We start from the raw sequence: 21,701 nt of genomic DNA on the forward strand, positions 1-21,701 counted from the left end.
AAGCCCCGGCCAGTGGCCACACCTACCTTTGATGACTAAGGCCTCTGCTAGCAGACGCATCTGATACAGGGGCTTGTTCTCCACAGACAGGTCGTCAATCCCGGCCCGTGCATACATACTGGTAGCATCTCGGTATGAGCCCTCTGCGTAATGCAGCTTGCCCAGGATCAGCATGGCCTCACACATGTACTGTGGCTAAAAGGACAAGACCACATTAGTAGGCTCCTGCCCCAAAGCCCCTGTCCCCACTGTCAACAGGTATGCTGAGAGAAACATCTCCCCCTTCCTCCCCCTGCAACTGAGTCATGCTGACTTGCCTAAGACCCTGCTCAGAACTCCCCTCCTCCTTGGGGAAGCCTTCTCTGACCCTCAACCACATGCCAATGGCCCCCTTCTCTCCATGCCCACAGTCCATGGTCTACACTGTAGCTCTTACTAAAATTCTTATTAAATCCCTGTTTTATGTGTGTGTGTCTTATGGCCCTCAACTAGACTCCAGGAGCTTATAGATTGTGCCCTGTCTTCTCTCTCCTGAAACTCCCAGAGGCTTCAGGCCAAAATTGGCATTCAGGAATTGAGGCACTTGTTCTCAACACAAGTGGAGAGTCAGGGATCCAGCTAAGTTTTATGGGCTTGAAGCTTATATAATTTGGGGGGGTCCTCTTTATGCACACACACACACACACACACACACACACACACATGCAGATATACAACTAGGTGAAAGGCTTGGAAAGTCTTGTGCAGGTGAGGGGCCTGAAGCCAAAGCCCTCCCACACCCGTCGCAGGGCCTTGGCAGGGAGAATGGCCATATCAGAGGTGTGACAGGAAGGCAGGAGAGTGAGGGCTAGCTGGCCCACCATCCTCATCTTGTATCAGAAGCAGGTGAAAAGTACAGAATCAGGTGCCTAAATCAAAACTTGTCATCTTTCCTCTACTTTCCCAACTGCTACTTGTGCCCAAATTCTACCCCATACAAGGACTCTGAGGGCCAGAGAAAGCCTGGTGCCTGGGACATGGGCCCAGCCCTGCTCCAAGGTCACCCACCCTCTGAGGCCGTGTATTCTAGCCCTCTGCCTCCATTCTGTGCTCAGCCAGCACACCGCCCCTTTGGCTCCGGCTCTGTCACCACCCCCACCACACAGCAGCAGTTCTGTCCCCAAAGCCCCTGCAGATGCAGAGCTGGCTCCACCCCAGCCTCCATCACTGGCAGGAAGGTGCTGCCCCTGACTCCCTGCGGGGGATCAGCGTGGGGAACCTGCGACCCTAGGGGAAGCCTCCACCACTCCACACCATTTACTGCCCTCTCAGATGCCAACTAAGAGAAACGGAACATGACAAAGCCAAATCCTTCTTCCTCGCCAGTCTATTCGCTGTTTGTAACCACAGGTCTTCCTTTGCGTTTGCTCACACAGGCCCCCTACCTGGAACTGCCTCCCTCCCCCTCAGTCTCTCCAGATTTTCTTCCATCCCTTGGGGCCTTGCTCAGGCCCATCACTTCCTGGGAGCCTCCCTAACTGCTGGGGAGCTCCTTTCTGCTGAACATCTACAGTGCCTCTACCAAGTGGACCCATTCAGCCCCTGCATGCATGACCTGCCCTGACTACTGATCAACTCAAAGGCTGAATTGTTCAAAGGCATTTGCTAGTCTTCCCAAATGGGCCATCTACTCCCTAGACCAGGGTCATGGATTACACACCCCTGGAGACACAGAGCCCAAGCTGGGCAAAGACTCTTCCATTCCCCCCACTGGTCTCACACCCCAGGCATGTTTCTTTCCTGCGCAGTCTCATTGTCCCCATTGGTGAGGATAAGATAATAATACCAACTCTCACCTCCCATCATAGCAATGCAAGTCCAGAAAAGAGCTTTGAACTTTTCTTTAGAATGAGCTAGATAAATACAGGGCATGAGTAATTATTATTATTATCCTATTTATAGGGAAGTATAAATGGGCAAAGGACAGGTAAGCTCAGAAGGACACATTTCAGGGTATGATGACAGGGTGTAGCCGGTAGTGGTTCCTGGTGGAGCAATGAGAGTTTATAAGAGAGCATCCACCAAGCTGGGGAAAATTTGAGGACAATGGTGAATGCTTCACGAAGCTAAATTTATACAATTTTAAAAGCCGCCCTTAATTCTGAAAGCTGTCTGTCTCGATTTTTGGTGTTGAGATGCTTTTCTTTTTACGGAGTGATGGTAACAGAAGATGGTACAGTTTTGTCATGGTTTTTCCATTTTTTGTTTTTGTTTTTGTGTTTTAAATATCCTTACTTGGTGGATTTAAAAGGTGGCTACCCTCTGTGGGACCTGTGCATTTGAATTTGAAATGTTCTTGGCCTGTCAATCTAATAGCCAAGGGATCACAGAGTTCCAGCCAATTGAAGGCTGATGCTAGACAGGGAGTCATTCAGTCTGGGGAACAGTCCCTCTGCTGGGGATCAGATATGTCACTTGGTCTTTTTATGCCTCAATGTCTCTGTCAATAACAAGGGCAGAATGGCCTCATGTTGATACCCAGATAAGGAGAGAACAGAGGAGGAAATACATCACAGATGTAAAATGGGCCTGATGAAAGCAGGCGTGTTATCATCACTGCTGCTAGGAATGCAGTTTCTCCATCATAACTTTATTTCCACTCCAGCACTCAGGGAGACAGACTGAGAAGTGGTAAAGAGCATCAGAGCTTGGGATATGGAGACAAACAGACCTGTGCTCAAGCCATGCACTTGCTACTGTGGTCCTTAGCTAAGTGACTAACCTCTGCTGGGTCTCAGTCTCATTGCCTGGAAAATGGGGATAATAGTAAATACCAGGGCAGAAGGTTACTGATGAGATGGTGCAATGCATGGTGGTCCACAGAGAGCCGAAGTTATGACGAATGGCTATTTCCGTAGAACTGAGCTAGACAGGATCTTCGAGATCACCCAGAGAAGATTTATACTACCCTAAGTGGGTACCTCAGGACCCACCTCTCCCACCTCTTCTCTTCATCCCATCAGATCTACTCAGGATGGGATTCCACCTTAGATTTCACCTGCTGCTAGGAAAAGTCACCCCCCAGGCACATCCTGGCCTTTGGGGTAAGATAGAGACTCCCGCAAACTACTTTTAATGCTTTATTCTGCCTGATTGACATCAAGTGGTTGGCTTTGGCCTGGGTAACACTGAATTTCTCATCGTTACTGGTGCCTATGTATATCTTTGATTAATAATGGATGGTAAAATTTGTACTTAATAAATATATTTTGTAGACAAAACAGTTTCCACAATACATGTGGACACATACTATCCAGCTGATACAAAGAATGAGGTACTGATGTAGACAAATCTCCAAATGAAAGTTCTCAGTGCAAAAGAGCAGCCTGTCAAATATGTATCCCATGACTCTAATAAGAAAAGAAAGCACTACGTGTGTGTGTAAGAGGGCTTATTAATGCACAGAGAGAGGCTTGTGGGGCAACACCAAAAGATGACTAGCGCTCAATTCTGGGGATGGGAATGTGTTGGGATGGGGATGGCAAATAAGGACTTTTATTTTTTATTCAAACTACTTATTTAGTGTATTTTTTACAATGAGCCTGACTCATTTTAAAAACAATTTTTAAATATTTAATGGGTCTACTAAAAAGAAAAAATTAAAAGGGCCCTTGGTAGGAAAAAACCTGGGACCTAACAATCAAATCCAACCCTTTGGATTAGCATACAAGGAACAGGAGGGTCCAAGAGGTGAGGGGACATGCTTGGGGTCAAGCAGCTATTTTAATCCAACACAAAACCTCCCAGAGTTCCAGTAATATCTGTCTGGGAAGTCTATAGCCAGTAACCTTAAACTTCTAGTACATTTCCCTAACAGAAAAGTCATCCACTTCTTGGCCTGATACTCTAGTCCCTGCTCTCTGGCCCCAGCGTACCTTTATAACCTAAATGCTCCCCATTCCCTTTTACTCCTGCTAACTGACATTCTTTAAAGAAATTCCCATAACAGTTACCATTAAATTACACATTGTTTCCTTAGCTTGGAATGCCCCTGTCCTATCTCTGTAGGTCTACATTCCTCCACACTTCAAGGTGCACACACCATCTAGGGCCAGCTCTAGTACTACAATAACCCTGAGTTGATTCCCTACCTCACGCCAGGGACTGTTCGCCTCGAATGTGCCTCGTCATATATAACACTATTGTGGCATATGTCACAGTCCACTTTGGACAATTTGTCAATTGGGACTTACCTTCCCAGTAAAACTTCAACTTCCCTGAGGGCAAGGTCCATGGTGGATTCATCTTTATTGCTCTCAGAGAACATAACACAATGCTTTGCACATAGGCTAAACAGCTCGGGAGACACTGTAGTCTAGAGCAATCTCAAACTTTAATGTGCATCTGAATCAACAGGAAAGCTTGTTAAAATGCAGATTCTCATTCAGATTCTGCACTCCTAAGCAGCTCCCACATGACATCCAAACTGTAGGTGGATGGGCCACACTTTGAGCGACAAAGATCTGGAGAAACTTGTGACTATACTTCCCTTGATATCATCCCTTGGTGACTTGCATACATAGGTGCTTGTGTACTTAAACTGCTTGCCCTGTTATTGAGCTCTTCTATCACTAGTCAGCTCTGCATGTTTGTCTGTTTCTAACTAGATCATAAGCTCACTGAGGGTCTTATTTCCCTGAGATACCCAGAGAGCCCAAAGTCCCAGGCACACACTGGGTCAAGCAAATACTAGCTAATAGAAATACAACTTCAACTACATGAGTGATTTAAGTTTTTCTAGTAAAAATTTCTGGACACATTAAAAAAGGTAAAGATAGGTGAAATTAATTTTAATGACATGTTTTATTTAACTTGATTTATCTAAAATATTATCATTTGAACATACAATCAACATAAAGAATTCATAATCTTTTCTATTCTCCATTTCATACTAAGCCTTCACACTCTAGTGTCTGCTTTACACTCCCAGCACATCTCAATTTGGACTAGACACATTTCAAGTGCTTAAGAGCCACACGTGGCTAGTGGCTACTGTATTAAACTGTGGAAAGCCAATCCTTAAGGGACCCTTACTGCTCAGGTGACCAGGGAGGGGCTTGACAGTAGACAGGAGGCAGGAGAGAGAGGAGAGGAGGCCCCAGGCTGGGGTGGTAAGTGGGGCGAGGTTTTGACCACTTACTGACAGCCTCCCGTGGTTAAGGATACTACTCAGATAGTTTCTGGCTTCATTCATTTTCGGCTCATTCTTCTCCTGCAAAGGGATGGAGTCTTTTATCTTGGCATGGTTCTCCTTCAAACACTGCTCCAGGAGGGCCTCAGCCAGGAGCAATTTCCCAAAGTCATCTGAAAAATAGGGTAGGATTCCCTGAACATGTAGCTGTGAACCTGGTACATGCCTCTGTGCCCACCCAACCACCGCACCCCAGCACATGAATGGCTCAAGTCTGAGAAAATAAAGACACAGTTTTCAAACACTTAAATGGCCTTTAAGAAAAACACAGGCATTCTATCACAGTATAAACTGCCCCTTTGGGTTTATTTTCTGTAGTTTAGCGGTTGGAGAGGCAGAGTTCCCAGGACTTTCAGAATTTAAATTCAAAGTCGCAGAGTTTCAGAAATTAGAATGAGGACAAAACCACACCCATGCCCCATTATGGGTATTAAGTTCTTAAACCAAGAAGGAATTCCCCCAAACAATTGAAGAGGAAAAATATATGAGGCAGCTTAATGTATTTTCATGAACACCTAATTTTTGTGTAACCACAATTGGTTTGCTCAGTTTTTAAGGCATTTTAACATAACCAGGGATAACCCAGAAACCAAAGCAAAGAGTTAAGGCAGGAAACAGATTTACCAGTGCAACATTGCAAACCCCTGAACATGTTTAGTACTGGTACTTTCTGGAGTTCTCTCACACATGTGCGCTTATCTACAGACCTCACTACCTAGCAGGTGAATTTGTATTGCTTGGTTTAATTTGCTGCCTCCCCACATAGCACTGAAAACTCCAGTCTTGTAACCACTCTATTCCTGCTACCTACAGCAGAGGCGATCCAGGCAGGGGTGGGATGTGTGTGCTCACCGTTCAGGGTTTGAGGTCAAGTGTGGCTTCATGGTGGCCTCAGGTGGCCACCTTCTGTGTGATTGGCTTACTGTCCCTGCCTTGCAACCAGGGCAAGGCCCGGACCCTTCACTCCATACAGGCACCCAATAAATAGCTGCTGAGTGAGTTGGATCCTCTCTACTACCCAAGGAAGCCATGAGGCTCAGGGAGTTAGGGGCCAGTCCAGGGTGCCTCCAGGAATGTCTGCTTGGTCCTATCTCTTTGTAGAGCTCTTTCTGATGCTGGGATGGCGTTCTCAGACCTCCCAGGAATGCCACTCACTCCTTACTCTCAGGTCCACTGAAGTCTGCTCAGAGCTCAAAGCCACTAGTCCAACACTGCCTGCCTCTGAAGAAGACTCTCTCCCCATAAGGGAGACTCCCCACAGAGAGCGTCGTGAAAGCCCAGGTCCCAGAGAACAGCCACAGGAGATTTTCCCTCAGAGGACTCCACAGCCTGTTAGCCATCCTTTGCTACCTACCTCATGATTTCTGAATTAACGTTTGGAAGAAATGGCTGAAAAAGGACCTGGTTCAAACTCTCATCTATTGTCATTGGAATATGTTGGTAGAACCTCTCTAAAGGGCAATTTGGCAACATATATTAAAAATATTTGCACATCCCCATTGAGTCAGCAATTCCATCCTTACAGATGTCCTTGCACATGTGTAAAACGACATATATATATATATAAGGCCATTCCTGCAGCATTATTTGTAATAGCAGAAAATCAGAGGAAGCTTTATGTCCATCAACAGGAGGCTGGTTAAATAACATATGGTTACAATCCATTAAAAAAGGACACCATACTACCATAAAAAGGAATGAGAAAGCTCTGTGTAAGCTGGCATGGAATGAACTCCAAGATAAATTCATAAGAGAGCAGAGTGCACAGCGGATGTAATAATTCACTATGTATTTATGCATAAAAATATGTGACAGGATACACAAACGTCTGATAACCTTGCTGGCTTATGGTGAAGAGGGTCAAGACGGGGGAAATTTCACTCTTTACTTTTTGGTACCTTTGGAAGGTTTACCCGTGTTAATATATTGCCTAGTCAAAAGCAAAATTTAAATCAACACAAGAATGAGGCACAATCTTCTCCATTTCCAAATCTCAGCTAGGAGGGGTAGTGGCTGCTTAGCAATGGGTGCCTGAGCTGCATTCCCGAGCTGAGGGCCACCGGGCAAGCTGTTCTCCTCTTCTAACCTGTTTGGCATTTGCAAAACCAGAAGTAAGTTTAAGAACCGGCTCTTCCGAGGGAACCCAGGCCCTCCACAGGCTCCGCCTCCCGGCCTGGTCCCCGCCCCTCTCCTCTGTGTGCACCTGCGCTGACAGTCCCCGCCCTGCACGGTCCATTCGAGCCCTCGGGCCACCAGGCCCCGCCTCCGCCACCCTCCTGCAGGGCCAAGAGCTCCCCACGGCTCAGCTCGTTGGTTTTCCTTTCCTGCCAAGAGAAACCAGCTTCCTTCCGGGCAACCTTCAATCTTGAAATACTCCCCAGGGCGTGCACCTCTCCTCAAAATAATGGGAGTGTCCTCTGAACCCTGCTGCTCAAAGTGCGGGGCGGGTCTGTGAGTGTTTGTGATCCAGTCCTGCGAGATGAGGGCAGAAATTTGGAGTACACGTTCAGAAACAGTGCGACAGAACGATTTTTCAATATGTTGAATCAGGTAGTAAAAAATAAAAGATACACAGTTTGTGTATCTGAGGAAAGTATCAGAGTGCAACAGGCAGGGAATTTAAAACCAAACCAAACCATAAAACTGATCCTTTATCACAGATCGTTTGAGAAGTACTGCTCTAAACCACAGGAGTGCCTTTTACTGCAAAAGGGGCGGCGAGGAGGCAAAGTTGTTGAGAGCCTAGTGAGTGCCAAGTACTTCATTACATAGTATCACTTAATCTTCACAGCCCTAAAATAAGGATATTATTCCCATTTTGTAGATGATAACTAAGATACACAATATTGTTATGGTCACAGCCCATTACACTAACAGCACAGAATAATAGTCTGTCTTCCCTGCATCCCATGCAGAACAGGGCTTCTGGTAGTTTAGGAATACCGAATAGTCGAAGAGCTGTAAATTGTAGTGTTAAAAGCTAATAATACCAAGGGCAAGGATAAAAATTGTTCTCACTGCCATATATCTGTGGGTTTCAAACGATTTTGTAAACTAACCCTTCAGGTCCTTCTCCTGAGCCTTTATGTTCTCCCTCTTCACTCCCCACCCTCCCTGGTTTTTGTTTAGCAGATGGTAGGTGTTGGGAATTTATTTTCTTTCCTTCCTTGTACAGCTCTCCTCCTCCGTGTTCCACTCTGCCTTCCTTTCCACTCTTCTTTCAATCCCACTTTTTCAACTGGTCAGTCTATGGATCTGAAGAATATTTTGGAATTGAAACTTTTAGATTTTCAGTTGTTAAGGAAGAATCCAGGTGGATAGAGGCCTTCCTAGCCTTCCTTCTCCCAAGGTAAAACATTGCCTTTTATTATCTGTTGTCCAAAACCTACTCCCTACCCTGATTTGGGTAAAGCGTTCCAGCTTCTCTCCTGCCAGAGGCATTAGGAAAAGCTTTCTGACAGACAGTGAAATAGATTCTGGGAGCCTGGGTACGGATTTTGGCAGGCCAGGCCAGCCCCCTGCCCTCAGCAGAGGCCCAAAGGAGGCCTCCAGTGAGTGGCCCTCCGGTCTCCCCATTCCATCTTGTTTTGAAGGCCTCTAGTGGCTGGCTACCTCTCTGCCCCCACCCCTTTCCAGGCCTCTCAGGGTGCCAGATCACAGGGACCTCCTTCCTGATACCAGCCTCCTTCCCAGAAACTGTATTTGCAAGGTGGTGTTTCCCTTTCCATGACCTGTCAATTCAAAATCAGGAAACCTGGGTCCAGCCAGACCGGCCTGGTGGTCGGACCATGCCTTCCCTACTAGGTCAAGTGGGGACACAGTGGCATCTGCAGCTGCTCACCACAGAGAACTGCAGAGGGCTGGGACCTTCCACCCACAATGACAGGAGGAAGAGGCTGAAACTGGTGAGAGGCCACCTGCCTCACACACACACCCTCCAACTTCAACTGAAGAATACTCAGAACAATCTCCAGTTAAAAAAAAAAAATCAGCTAAGAAAAAAAAAGATGGGGGTTAACCACAGATTAGGAGAGACTCAAGTTGGATGGATAGTGGGGCAGACATGTGACAAAGCAAAAGAATATTTGAATTAGGGGGTTAGATACACAGGTGTTCACTGCAAATTCTTTTTCAACTTTGCTGTATGTTAGAAATTTTCATAATAAAATGTTGGGGGGACAAAAGAGAAACTCAAGCTATTAACCAAATACAGTGAGAGGCCTTGTTTGGATCCTGATTCTAGCAAATGAACTATAAAATTAAATCATTAGATTTCTTTGCACAGGGGGAGTGATAATGGTATGATAGTTATATTTTTTCAAAAGAGTTCTTGTTTAATAAGTACATACTGAGATAATTCAGTGAGGAGGAGAAATGGGCCAGGGTGTAGCTCAAACAAGATTGCTCATGAGTGCAGAATCACTGATGCTAGTTGACGGATACATGGGATTCATTCTACTTTTTTTTCATGTTTTGGGAGTTTTTCATAGTATTCTTTTCTTTTTCTTTAGCTATTTGGATGGGCTCTTTGTTTTTATAACAAACCTCACCACAGTCAGTCACACTCTGGGGTTCCCCTGCTCCATCCTGACCTAATCTAAACCGGATGTAAGCTTGAAAGAAAACGTGCAAACAGTAGCAACCACCTTCCCCTGAACAGGTGGTGGGGGGCAGCTTCCCCATACAGGAAAAAGGTGCATGGGGCCCTTCTGCAGGAGAATCTTCAGATCCTTCTCTCCCACCAGACCTGAAGGAGGCTCCCATAGCTTGGTCCTCCCTTCTTGTCCTCTGGAGTGAAATAGATGCCCTAGGAGCTATTTTTCATTTCTGTAGGGAACCTCACAGAGGGCCTCAGTCTGCAAAATAGGGTTCAATTGGGGTTCAGCTTCCTCCTCAGTATCTTCCTCTCTCTCTCAAAATACCTAAGTGTTGAAGCTTCCAGTCACTGACTATAAGAGTGCAACAAGGCCAGGCAGGACATTAAGAATCTCCCTTCTGGGATGCAGGGGGTCAGCACCAACACCCCTCCAAAGAGCAGTCTCTCAATCCCTTGAGTGATCAAGGAGCCCTGCGGAGAGAGAACCAAAAGGGCAGGCAATCCAAAAAAATGCTCCAGGCACGGCCTTTGGGAATCTCATTTATTTTCCTTTCTTGTGTGTGTGTATACCTGTGTGTGTTTTGGGATAGTGTATCTGGATTTAACAGTGGGAGAAAAATCACTCAGAACCAAACCCAAACATTGGCTGTCTGGAGAGATCCCACTGCCCCTCAATCTCCCTCTTTGTGCCGTCTGCTCCCAGAGTGAAGCTAAGCCAGGCTCCATCCCCCACCTCTGTCACTAGTACTAGACTGATGGCAGGGACTCTGGCTCGCAGACAGGCTCTGCCACATGAGCATTATGTGACCTCTCTGAGCCTCCTGGGCTTATGCCTAAATGGGAACAATAACTCCTGTCCTCTCCACGGGGTTGTTCACATGAATTTTTTTTTAAGAATAGAGAAAACACTTTATAACTATATCATACCATTTATAAACTAAGGCAAGTTTGAGAAATATGGTATTTATACTCTGATTTTGGCTTATACATCATAGGTCCGTGAGCATATTAAAGGCTCTGAAAAGCCCTGCTGTTACAAAAAGACTTTAAAAATATTAAGTCCATTAGGTTCAATTTCTTAAGTTTTTGGCTCCCTACTTCCTTCCTGGGAGAGCAACTAATTAATTACTCAACCTCCTTGAGACTCCTAAAGACCCGGTTAGGAAATCAGCCCCATGTGGGCTTGGGAAGGCCTAGGTTCCCATCTTGGGCCCAGCAGGTTTCCCAAAGGTGCCAACCTCACTCAGATTCCCAAACTTGCCCAGGCCCCAGTGCCCACTCTGTGTGGGTCAGTTTGCATCCCATCCTCACCAGCCCCACCCCACCACATCACTCCAAACAGAGGACAGAGGAGAACCTTCAATTTCTCTATTCTGCCCTGGAAGAGCAGGGCTCACCAGCTTCTCTCATACATGCGCTTTGAGTTCTAACCACTGCTCCTCACTGCCATGCTCAGCTCTGCCTCAAAGCCTCAACCTGACTGTCCGTCCCTGCCACCCTCAGCCCCCTCAGTGTCCTTCTATGCTTCCTCCTCAGTCAAGCACACTCTGCCCTTCACAACACCAGTCAGAGGCCAGTACACGTTCTGCCTGAAACCTGCTCCCCTTCCTCTGAGCTCCACAGTCTAACACACAAGTGTCCTCTGATCACCTTGCTTCCTCCCCATCCATTTTGGTGACCCCCTCAAGTTCAGAAGTTGTACTCCACATGTCTGAGAGCTAACAGCCCAAGTGGTTAAAAGGATGGACTCGGAAACCTGGATTCAAACTTTGGTTCCACCATTTATTGGTTGGATAGTCAAGTTATTTAACTTCTTTGTGCCTCAGTTTTTATCTGTAAGTGGGGCAAACAAGAGTACCTGCTTCATGGGGCGGTGGGAGGTATTAATGAGTTGATTGACGTGCTTAGGACGACAGTGTGTGGCACACAGTGAGTGCTAGGTAAGTGCTAGCTCTTACTTTTACGACCATCCTTCTGTTTCCCCCCCAGAACGTTCCGCAGGCTGGGCAGTCTTTAAGCCTCCTCATATCTGTATGTATTTCCTCCCTGCCTCCTTCCGCAAGGATCTGAAGTGGTCGTGAACACAGAGAGGCTCTCCAGGTTGAGCTGAGGGCAGCAGGAGGAGGATTTGAGGTTGGAGAATGGGCGGGGCGTTCCCCCACTGCCACATCAGGGTGCTTTCCCGCCCCAGCACTAGAGCCCAGCCTAGCCGAACCAGCCCTACTACTAAAGCCACCGCTGCCAGGGCTAGACGGGTCCCACAGACCAACCACAGATGAGGAAACTGAGGCTTACCAGACCCCACCCTAACGCTCATCAACCTCCCCAGCCACATCTGCTGTGGACAGCGCTCCGTTGTCAACTTGACGTGGGGAGGCGGGAGGGAAGAGCAAAAAGAGAGGCACAGCCCTCATTTGACGGAGTTTAGGGGACCGTAGTTGGGGGTGGAGGGGCTGCGCAAGGGTCCAGCCCCAGCCTTGATCTGATCCCGTGCCGATACCACCATTTCACAGTAGATGGAGTTGCCCACATGATTCTAAAGAGCAGAGAGCGAAAGCTATTTCTCTCCCTCAAAGCACACATCTTGCGTGTGCTTTTTCTCCTGGGGCAGAAGAACCTTCCTAATTACCCGGTTGCTCTAAAACCAGCACAACAGGAAGGGTAATACCGAAGGCGGCCGTTGCCGGCCGGGGGACAGTCGGGGCGCGCTTCCTGGAGGAGGAGGCGCGTACCAGGCGCTCCGTTCCTGTGAGCCAGCCCCTTCCCTCACTCACCAGCGTCCTGAGAGTGGAACGCGGCACTCGGGCTGGCTCGCCGGCTGCCTCCGCCGCCGGGCAGCACCAGCGTCTGCATCTGCCGGACCAGTTCGAGCATGCGGTCCCAGTGGCCCTCGGCGCGGCACCGCTCCAGCTCGCTCTCCATCTTCAGGTGGGAGCCGTGCGCGCCCTTCGCAGCCATCTTCTCGTGGGCGCTGTCATGGGCGGTGCGGCGGCGAAGTGGAGACCCGGCCGGGGGCGGCGTGCCGGCTGGGGCGCACTCGCTGGCGGGGCCTCCGGGGGCGCGGGCTGTGGCCGGGGCGCGGGCGGCAGCGGGGGCCCAGGCGGCGGGCGGACAGCAGCAGCAGGCGGGGCACCGCCCAGCGCCCCGGGGCTGGGGCTTTGGCCGAACCGCCCGGACGCGTCCTGCAGCAGTCGCCGCCTCTGTTGCAGCAGCTCCTGGCGCCGCCGCTGCCGCCGCCGCTGCAGTTGCTGCCACAGCGCCCGCCCCGGGCCCCGGCGCCGCCAGCTGCGGACCCACCCCGGGCCTCTGCTCCACCCCCACGGGGGCGTGGCGCGGCCTCGACGAGCCGGGCGCACGGGCGGCCGGCGCCGCCACAAAAGCCAGGCGCGAGAGGGGCGCTCGCTGCCGCCCCGGCGCCGGCCGCCCGCCGCCGGCTCGGCCCTCACTCTAATGCTGCGCGGAGCCCCGGTGCCCGGGGGCGTCTCGCTCCCCGCGCCCTCCCCATCCCATCGGGGCTCTTGGCGTGGGAGACCCCGCCCGACCTCCCGGCTTTGTGTGGTGGCCTCGTCACCTCTGCTCCGCCCGGCACGTCACAAATCCGGGCAGAGGCCGGCCGGCCGGTGCCCCAGCTCCGAGAGCAAGCCTCCCCGGGAACCCGCCGCGCGCCGGTCGGCCCTCCTGGGACGCGCGGGCCCCGGGTACTCGGAGAGACGGCCCGGCTCGAGCGCCTCGGCTCTCCGTATGCCTCCGCTCTGACGGGTGTTCTTTTCTTTTTGAACAGCAGAGTTCATCTTTCCAACATGACGCCCCCCACACTAACTAGACGCTGTCCTCTGAGGAATCCTGTTACCCTGGACTTCTTAAAGGTTTTTAAGCCGTTTCTCCAACTTCGTATTATTTCTTAATTCCGGTGTCTAAAGACTTTGATGAGAGCTGTGAAGAGCTCTCCGCAGGGCTTCCTCAGCTTGGCGCTCTGAGCTACTAAGAAGTTCAAAGGCTTACAGGGCGGCCTGGAGGGAGGAGGCAGACGACACCCTTTGCCAGGAGACCTGCCCCCTGGGTGACGAGACTTAGTCTCCCGTAAGGATTGAGGCCATGATGCAAGAAATGGCAGTAAGACCCCAAAACCCAAAAACAAACAAACAAAAAAACCTGTATTGAAGTGACATACTGCGTGGCACAAACCAAAGACTCCAGGAGATGGGACAGTCAGGGCAAACTTTTAAGTATAGACTCCTAAGTGTTCGAAGGTGTCCACCCTCCTCCCTGACGTGGATGTCTTCACTACTGCCAGACACATGACCTGCGGGGTGAGCTCGACCACTTTCAGTGTGGGGAGACTCCCTGCTTTGGGCTCCTGGACACCTGTAACTGTGGGAAGGTTTTTTTTGTCCAGCAGAGCCCAGGTTCCTGGTGTGAAGTCCCACTGGGCCCCTTGCCTCTGCAGCTGCAAGAGGTTCTCTGTTGAAGTCAGTCCTCCTGCGCACCCTCCACTCCAACTTCCCTGGATACCCTCCCCTCCAAGTTCCAAATGAAGCTCCATTCCTTGCTTGGGCGATAATTCCTGACCTTGGTTCTGCTCTGAGCACCTGGAATCTGTTCTGGACTCCCAAAGGCCAGGAGATAAATTAAGGAGAATCGAGACAGCTCTGGTAGTTGGAATTTAGGGACAATTTACACAAGTTCTTTGCCTTTTCCTGTCAACTCCTTTAGCTGACTTTTGGCTGCCCTTGCTGGTCACCAGAACCAGATTTCCTTGGAGAGATTGTGCACGACCTTTGCGTGAGGGTGTCCTGAGTACACCCTGTGATGTGCCCCAGGTCTGGCATTCCCAGCGTGAGCCCTGGGGCAGGCAAAGAAAAGCAGAGCTGATAAGAAGGAGGGAATCCTGACCAAAATAATGAAACCTCCCTTGACCCCTCTTCCTCCCACCCAGTCCTTTGCCAACCCTGTCCCCAGGCTGTAGGACTCCAGGGAAGTATCTGAAGGGGAATTGCTTATTCCTTTGACAAATGCACCAGTATTTGTGTGGTCATGGGGTTTGGGGGGAGGAATACAGTATCATGGTTAAAACTTAAAATGAGCTGCTCCTCAACACTGCGGAACACAGGCCTGACCCCTTCGCAGCTCTTTTACAGTAGAGACAAGACCTCAGCCCACTAGCAACCAGTATTTTTCAAGGGAGTAAGAAGCTGTAGGGGCAAGAACTGACAACAGTCATGAAATGTGTCAGTAAAATTTTTGTCAAACTAAAAGGCATATAGAAAGTGTGGTGGTTATTATTATTTTTTTAAATAATATAAAATCTCTCAGATGGGAGTTTAGGACAAATTATTGAAGAGTGCTGTTGCTTGCAAGCTCAAAAAATGCTACTCAGGTAACTTGCTGATCAGGCAACACTGAGTTTATTATCAGTGAGGGAGAACACAGCATTGACAGTCTCAAAGAGAGTTATGAAATTCACAGGAAGTAAATCGACTTGCTAAGAAATGTGTGTTTTCAGGGAGCAACGAAGATGGTATAGCAACTGGTTTAAAGGAGACTCTACACCCAAGCTGACAGACTCCACTCACATAGCTGCTGCCCCTCCAGGAGGTGGGGAGGCTCTGGCCACTGGATCATGAGAGGCTGCAGTAAATTACTGGTCTTGATTCTCATGAAGTTAAAGGCTTGGCAAGATCTCTCATATACTTAGAGGTTGAAAGGTTTTAATATTTGGTTAAGCACAGAAGGGGAGGATATTGAAGAGCTAATCTGAACTCAGAAAAAGCCTGTTCATTGGGAATACACTGCCTGCAGTGGCCAGTGGGACTGAGGGATCCTCAGAGTTGTCTCTTATCCCTTAGTTTTTGGTGGGTGACCCTTTGCACAGCTAGTTGTCTGGGATGTCTGTCTTTGGCTTTCCTTTGACACATTGTTAACTTCTCTATGGAACCCTTATTTATTCCCTCTATGGGCTAAAAGAATAAGCAGACAGGCAAATCAGTCTTGGAGCTCATCAACAAAAGATCATCCACATATTTAATAAGAATAGAATCACAGGGCAATTTAAGGCTTTTGAGGTCCTGGTTGAGGACATGTGAAAAGTAGAAGGGCACCTCAGTAAACTGAGGCACAGTGGTCTGAGTATATTGTTGGTTTTCCCTGGAGAAGACAGACAAGTATTGCCTTTTGATTTAAAGAGACATCAAAGAAAGCACAACATAGATCTTTTTTTAAAACACAGTCAGTCTCCTTAGGCCTTGAAGGTAAAATAGTATTTGAGTTTTGTTCTAAAGGGAAGTGGAGAGTAACAAATTTATTTGTAACCCTGGGGTCCTAAACAAATCTATATTCTTGCCCACTGGGTTTTTTGATTGGGAGGATAGGGGTGTTACAAGGACTGGAACAAGGTATGAAGACTCCTTTCTCTTTAAAGCTTTTGATATTAGTTGTATTCCTTTTTTTAGCACTTTGTTTTAGAGGATATTGTGTAAGTTTTGGGTACAGGTTGAACCTTGATAGGTTTAGCTTCAGTAGAATATGAGTAGTTTTTTGCCCACACAAGACACACAAAAGTACTGGTAAATCATAGCCAAATTAGCCAGGACCTCATTATGAATCAGGAGATCCTTAGAGACTGGAAGGAAGAGACCGTAGAGAATATTTAATGTGGCAATTCCATTCACACAGTAAATCCCTTGCTATTAAATTAATGAGTATAGTGTCACAAAGGAGAAAAGAACATTACTTATTTAAAGGTTTGAGGCTACCAGTAATGGGCTGGGGCCAGTGAAGGTGTGGTGAGGATCATTAGGTAAATGTGTTACCCAGAATGGTTTATTGACTCCAAGGGAAAGGTTGTTTAACAGTGGTCAGGTTTAAGATTGATTATCGTCCCCATATCAATCAAAATTGGTAAGGTTGTCCTTTAATTTTTAGAAAAATGGTTCCTTGTGGGTTTAAAAGCAAAATGGGATATTGAACACCTTTAGTGATAACTCTTTTCCTGTTAGTTTCTTAGTTCTAGAACTCTTTCAAAATATTCAGCAAGGTTTTGGGGGTCTGGCCATGGGGCTCTTTCCCATTCTACTTTGCATATTAAATCCCCTATTTCTGGTTCAAGGCCATTCACAAAAAGATAAGAGAGCAAGCCAAGGTCACATCTGCTTCAGGATCTATTCCTGTGTGTTGTCACCAAGTATTAAAGTCCCTGAACTCTCCAACAGACCTCTCCTTTTTTTTGGCTTGAAGAACTGAATCAGAGCACAATCTATTCTCACAGGAAAGACAGAAGAAAACCTCTAAGAGACCTTGATCAACTCTGCAGCTTTTCTCAGCCCCTTCAGTCTCCTATGCAATTCCAGGTCTCTTAAGCCACCTTTGGGGGTCTTCCCATTCTGACTTTTTCATTGAGCTTTTTGCACATTCCTACCAACATATGAGCTAATTGGTATACATCTGGTTGCTGTGGACTTTATGTCCCTCAATTTATTCTAAATTCCTCTGCAATGTTCTCTCCATTTTGTCTAGGCCTTGGAGTGTCTTTGACAGTGGCTTTCAGCTGGGAAAGAAACTAGAGCTTAAAATCCACCACAACAGGTTTTCTCTGCTCTGAAGGAGGTTGACCTTAAAGAGCTAAGTGAGCTTTGGAGTATCTGGCCAGCCAGGAGGGAGAGGGCGTTGAGTCAGAGGGAGAGGGAGGGGCAGCAGCAGCTGGAAGAGCACAAGATGGGGAACAGAGGATAGTAGGCTGGAGCTGTGATTTGGAGGAGGGATCTAAAAGTTCTAAGTTGCTCACATTTGTCTTTTGCTTTGGCCAAGGTATCTGTTAAGGAAGTAATTTTGGAACACAGTTTCTTTTGGATTTCCTCCTGCTGATAAAGGAGGATCATTGGCTGCTTAGAAGTGTGTTCCCTTTTCATTCTAAGGCACTTCTCAAGGGAATAACTTGCTTCATATCAAAAGTTCCTCATGGTGGTCACTGTAATTCTGAAATACCCATGGTGAAGTGATGTTATTTAGAAAGATAAGTGCACACACTTGGGCTATAGCATAAATACACATAAGAAGTAGAAGTCCAGCCCGAGGAAGACGTGGGCTGAGGTTAACACCTAGACAGCCCCCTGAGAGCCCGGCAGAGGTCAGCCGAGAGTTGCTTGAACATTCTGTGGCTCGGGGGCCCCCCCAACCTCACAGGTAGACCGTATCCAACTGCCACTCTGATGAATTTATACTTCCCAGCAGATGGAGGGTGTGGAGAGATCTCGGCTGAACCTCAAAACAAATCTGGGGAAAGTTCTCATAGGGTGTTGATCAGTGGCCTGAGACAAAATATGACCCTGGGCCAGCTTAGGGATGGATTTATTGGGACCCACACCTGCCCTCTTCACTATATAAACTTCCCTCGTTAAGCTGCATAACAAAAAAATGACTGGAATGGACACAGGCAAGTAAGTAATAGTGCTGTTAGTAATAAGGCTGATACCCACCAAAGAGAAAAGATTTTCAAATATGGTCAGATAAAGGATTCCTAAAAAGGGTTCCGTGTTGCTAGGAGACAAATAGACTCAGTATTTGGGGGGCTCAACAAAAATAATTTAAAAAAAGAAATCGGAAGTCAGGCCCAATGCAAGGCTTATATCTCTCACTGTTGTAGCCTGAAAGATGCCTGGGAGGCTTGAGGGCCTCAGAGAAGCTCACTGTTTCTGAGTCGGGATGGCTGCAGTGTCAAAGAGGTCGCTGTTGGATCTCAGGGGGCCTTATAATTGAATTCTGGCTCCTTGAAAATACCATCAAAACAACTTCGTGATAACGCAAAGCTGACTTTGTCCCATCGCAGGAAGGGAGAACACTACTCTGCATCGCCAAGTAGCATCTAGAGTGGGAGGCAAAGTCAGGGTATATATGAAGTGTTAGGGTCTATTTTAAGGCAGTTGAGTTGTTCCAGTGAGGGTGCTTGAGGATTGTTGAGCAAGGCCAGTTGAGGATTTTTAGGCAAGGGTTTCAAAGAGTCTTAGAGAATAACAGTGGTTTGATGCAATCTATTTAAAAGTTTCAAGGTTCATCTGAATGGTTACTTCTTGAAATTTCTGCAAAAAACAGTATTTACAACTTTTTTCATCCTGGGCAAAAGTTTCCTGCAATAGTGAAGTCATGCCAATGCCAACAGTAAGCTGTTTGGGTGTAAATGGTTTTGATTCTTCCAGGTTACTGACTTGAACATATTATGATTATTATGATGTCCCCTGGTACCATCAAATCACTCATTTATATTAGTTGTCACAGTGACCATGAGTAGTAAAGCCATCGAGAGGTGGAGACAGCCTGATGAGATGTCGTCCCCACCTTCTACTCCTCTCTTCAGTCATACTACTGTATTTGTCCCATGGGGTTTCCAGAGTCCTGTGTTCCCAAAAGGAACCCTAAAAATCCTAAATATGAATATGAATTAAATTTTTTCTTTATAGTCAATAGCCCTTTCATCCACTCAGATTGTCAGTGTATGTGAGACTGAGCCTTCCCAATCTTCTGTAGTCACATGGCCCACAATGTTTATTACATTTGGAAATCAACTTTTACCTACTACCATGGTTATGGGCTCATAGCATTTCTGGTCCATGGTGTCTCATGTTTTATTTAATTATTAGTGTTGTGGACTGGCCAGCCACACCACCCCTTCTAACATGTTGACATGAAAACTCTGCCAGGGGCTGGCTTTATGGTTAGTCTTTCCCTTTGACAGCTGCCAGAAAAACTGCAGGTAATCATTAGGTAAGGGATAAGGTGCTACAAAGGCAAACTTCAAAACTGAATTGTTTGTGCTTGTGCATACATGGTAGGTTCTGCTAGTAATGATTTGTTTTGCTGATTTTTAAATCCTATAATGTTAAAGGTTTTCCCAGGCCTGAGAGATAAGAGCTCTGGGACGTCTCCTATCCCACCCACCCACCCACTTTATGACTGAGACAACAGCACCTCCCTCCTTGCACTGACTTCCCTCCTATCGTCCAGGTCCCTTCTGTTCCCTGGGGTCCTAAGTGACTCATGCTTCTCCTTGGTGGCTTCTGTGTTCACTTGCAGGACTGCTGCACTGATCACCCTCCAAGAGTGGGAGCCCATGCTTTCTCCCAGCTTTGGCTGGTGAACCCGCCATCCTGGAGGGATGAAGTTAGCCCAACTCACAAGTGTTCAGAGACTTTTCAGCTCTGATTTTAAGCCCCACCACTCATAAGGCCAACCTTCAGCCATTATAGCAGTTTTGGGCCTTAAAACATAGCTTTGTTCTATCTGCTTTTCAAATCTTTTTTGCTTTTCTATGTTTTTAAAAACACTTCTGTTGTGAAAAATAACACAATTAAAGGAAGTGCATAAAACGTAACTATTATAAAGCAAACTCTCATTAACCACCAACTAGAAAGAAATAGGGTTTTACCAGCATCCCAAAAGCACCTAGTATATCCTTTTCCCAAACACAACCCTCTTCCTCCTAAAGGTAACTGCTAGATTTTATGGTAATGACTCCATTGCTTTCCAATATTCTTTATCAGATTTAGGAAGTTCCTTCTATTCCTACTTTGTTAAGTTTTTTTTTTTAATGGTGATTGAAGTTGAATTTTACGAATATATCTTTTGCATTTATTGAGATGGTTATTTTGTTTTTCTCCAAATTAATTTACATAGTGATATACTTTGATTTTCAAATGTTAAACCATTCTTGCATTTCTAGAATAAGATCAACTTAGTTATTTTATTTTCATACTGCTTTTGTAACAAATAACCAAATATATAGTGGCTTAAAATAGCATATATTTATTATAACTTTTGAGGTTGGAAGTCCAAAGTAGGTCTTATGGTCTAAGTCAAGGTATCGGCAGAGTTGTATTTCTTCTAGAAACTCTAGGGAAGAATATGTTTCCTTTCCCACTTTTGGTAGCCCTTTCCTCCATCTTTAAAGCTCATCATTCCAATCTGTTTTCATGGTCACATTTTCTGTCTGACTCTGAACACCCTGCCTCCCACTATAAGGACCTTTGTGATTACATTGGGCCTGTGGGATAACCCAGGAAAATGTGTCCATTTCAAGGTCCTTAATCTAATCACCTCTGCAAAGTCCTTTTATCCACATTTACACGTTTTAAGGACTAGCACGTGAACATTTTTGGGAGTCATTTCTTTCTACCTCATTGATCATAATGTATTTTCTTTTTTATATATCACTTGATTTATCAATGTAATATTTTGTTTAGAATTTTTATATCATGTTCATAAATGAGATTTGGTTTATTTTCTCTTCTGGAGCTGTCTTCATTGGCTTTTGGTGCCAAAGTTATGCTAGCCTTATAAATGAATTAGAAGGTGTAACATTTTTTTTCTATTCCAGAAAGAGTTTGTATATGGTATGCATTATTTTTCCCTCAAACTGCTTCAATTTATTTTAAAACTAGAACTTCAAATTTCTATTTGTTCTTTGGTCAATTTTTAGTGAGTTGTCCTTTACTAGGAATATATTCATTTCATCTAGTTTCTCACATTTTAAGCATAAAGTTATTCACAAAATCCTCTCATCTTTTTCATATTTATAGAATTTATAGTGGTATCTGCTTTTTCATTCCTGGCATTGGTTATTTGCGCATTGTCTCTTCTTAATTTTTCTTGGTAATTTGCAAGGGCTTATCCATTTTGTTGGTTTTACAGAGAACCAACTTTTGGTTTTGTTGATTCTTTCTATGGCATGGTTATTTTCCATTTCTTTAACTTTTGCTGTTATCTTTATTATTTCATTTATTTTACTATATCTGGGTTTCTTTTATACTTCTGTAACAGTAAGGATAGGGTAGGTCATGCTGCAGTAACAGTCAACCCAAAAAACCCTCAGCACTTTCAACAACATAG

The 21,701-nt window shown here is 46.4% G+C and overlaps 2 protein-coding genes across 5 annotated transcripts in view; one reads left to right on the forward strand and one right to left on the reverse strand.

Annotated features, from left to right (window-relative positions):
• The window catches only part of TTC7A (tetratricopeptide repeat domain 7A), a 113,888-nt gene extending 100,734 nt beyond the window's left edge, over positions 1-13,154 (reverse strand). Inside the window, exons 1-3 of one of the 3 annotated variants that reach the window (XM_037024522.2) lie at positions 12,602-13,147; positions 5,180-5,343; positions 21-195 (exon numbers count right to left, since the gene is read on the reverse strand). In XM_037024522.2, the coding sequence (XP_036880417.2) occupies positions 21-195; positions 5,180-5,343; positions 12,602-12,785 (523 nt within the window). In that variant the 5' untranslated portion in view covers positions 12,786-13,147. Of the gene's footprint in view, positions 1-20; positions 196-5,179; positions 5,344-12,601 lie in introns of all 3 variants that reach the window. The other 2 variants (XM_017651042.3, XM_073213506.1) reach the window with 2 other exon arrangements.
• Positions 12,732-21,701, forward strand: part of MCFD2 (multiple coagulation factor deficiency 2, ER cargo receptor complex subunit) — a 29,217-nt gene continuing 20,247 nt past the window's right edge. Inside the window, exon 1 of one of the 2 annotated variants that reach the window (XM_073213525.1) lies at positions 12,732-12,755. The gene's annotated coding sequence lies outside the window, so the exon portion shown is untranslated. Of the gene's footprint in view, positions 12,756-13,632; positions 13,694-21,701 lie in introns of those variants that run through there. The other variant, XM_073213521.1, reaches the window with a different exon arrangement.

Source organism: Manis javanica, chromosome 1, assembly GCF_040802235.1.
Source record: "Manis javanica isolate MJ-LG chromosome 1, MJ_LKY, whole genome shotgun sequence".
NCBI classification, from domain to species: Eukaryota; Metazoa; Chordata; class Mammalia; order Pholidota; family Manidae; genus Manis; species Manis javanica.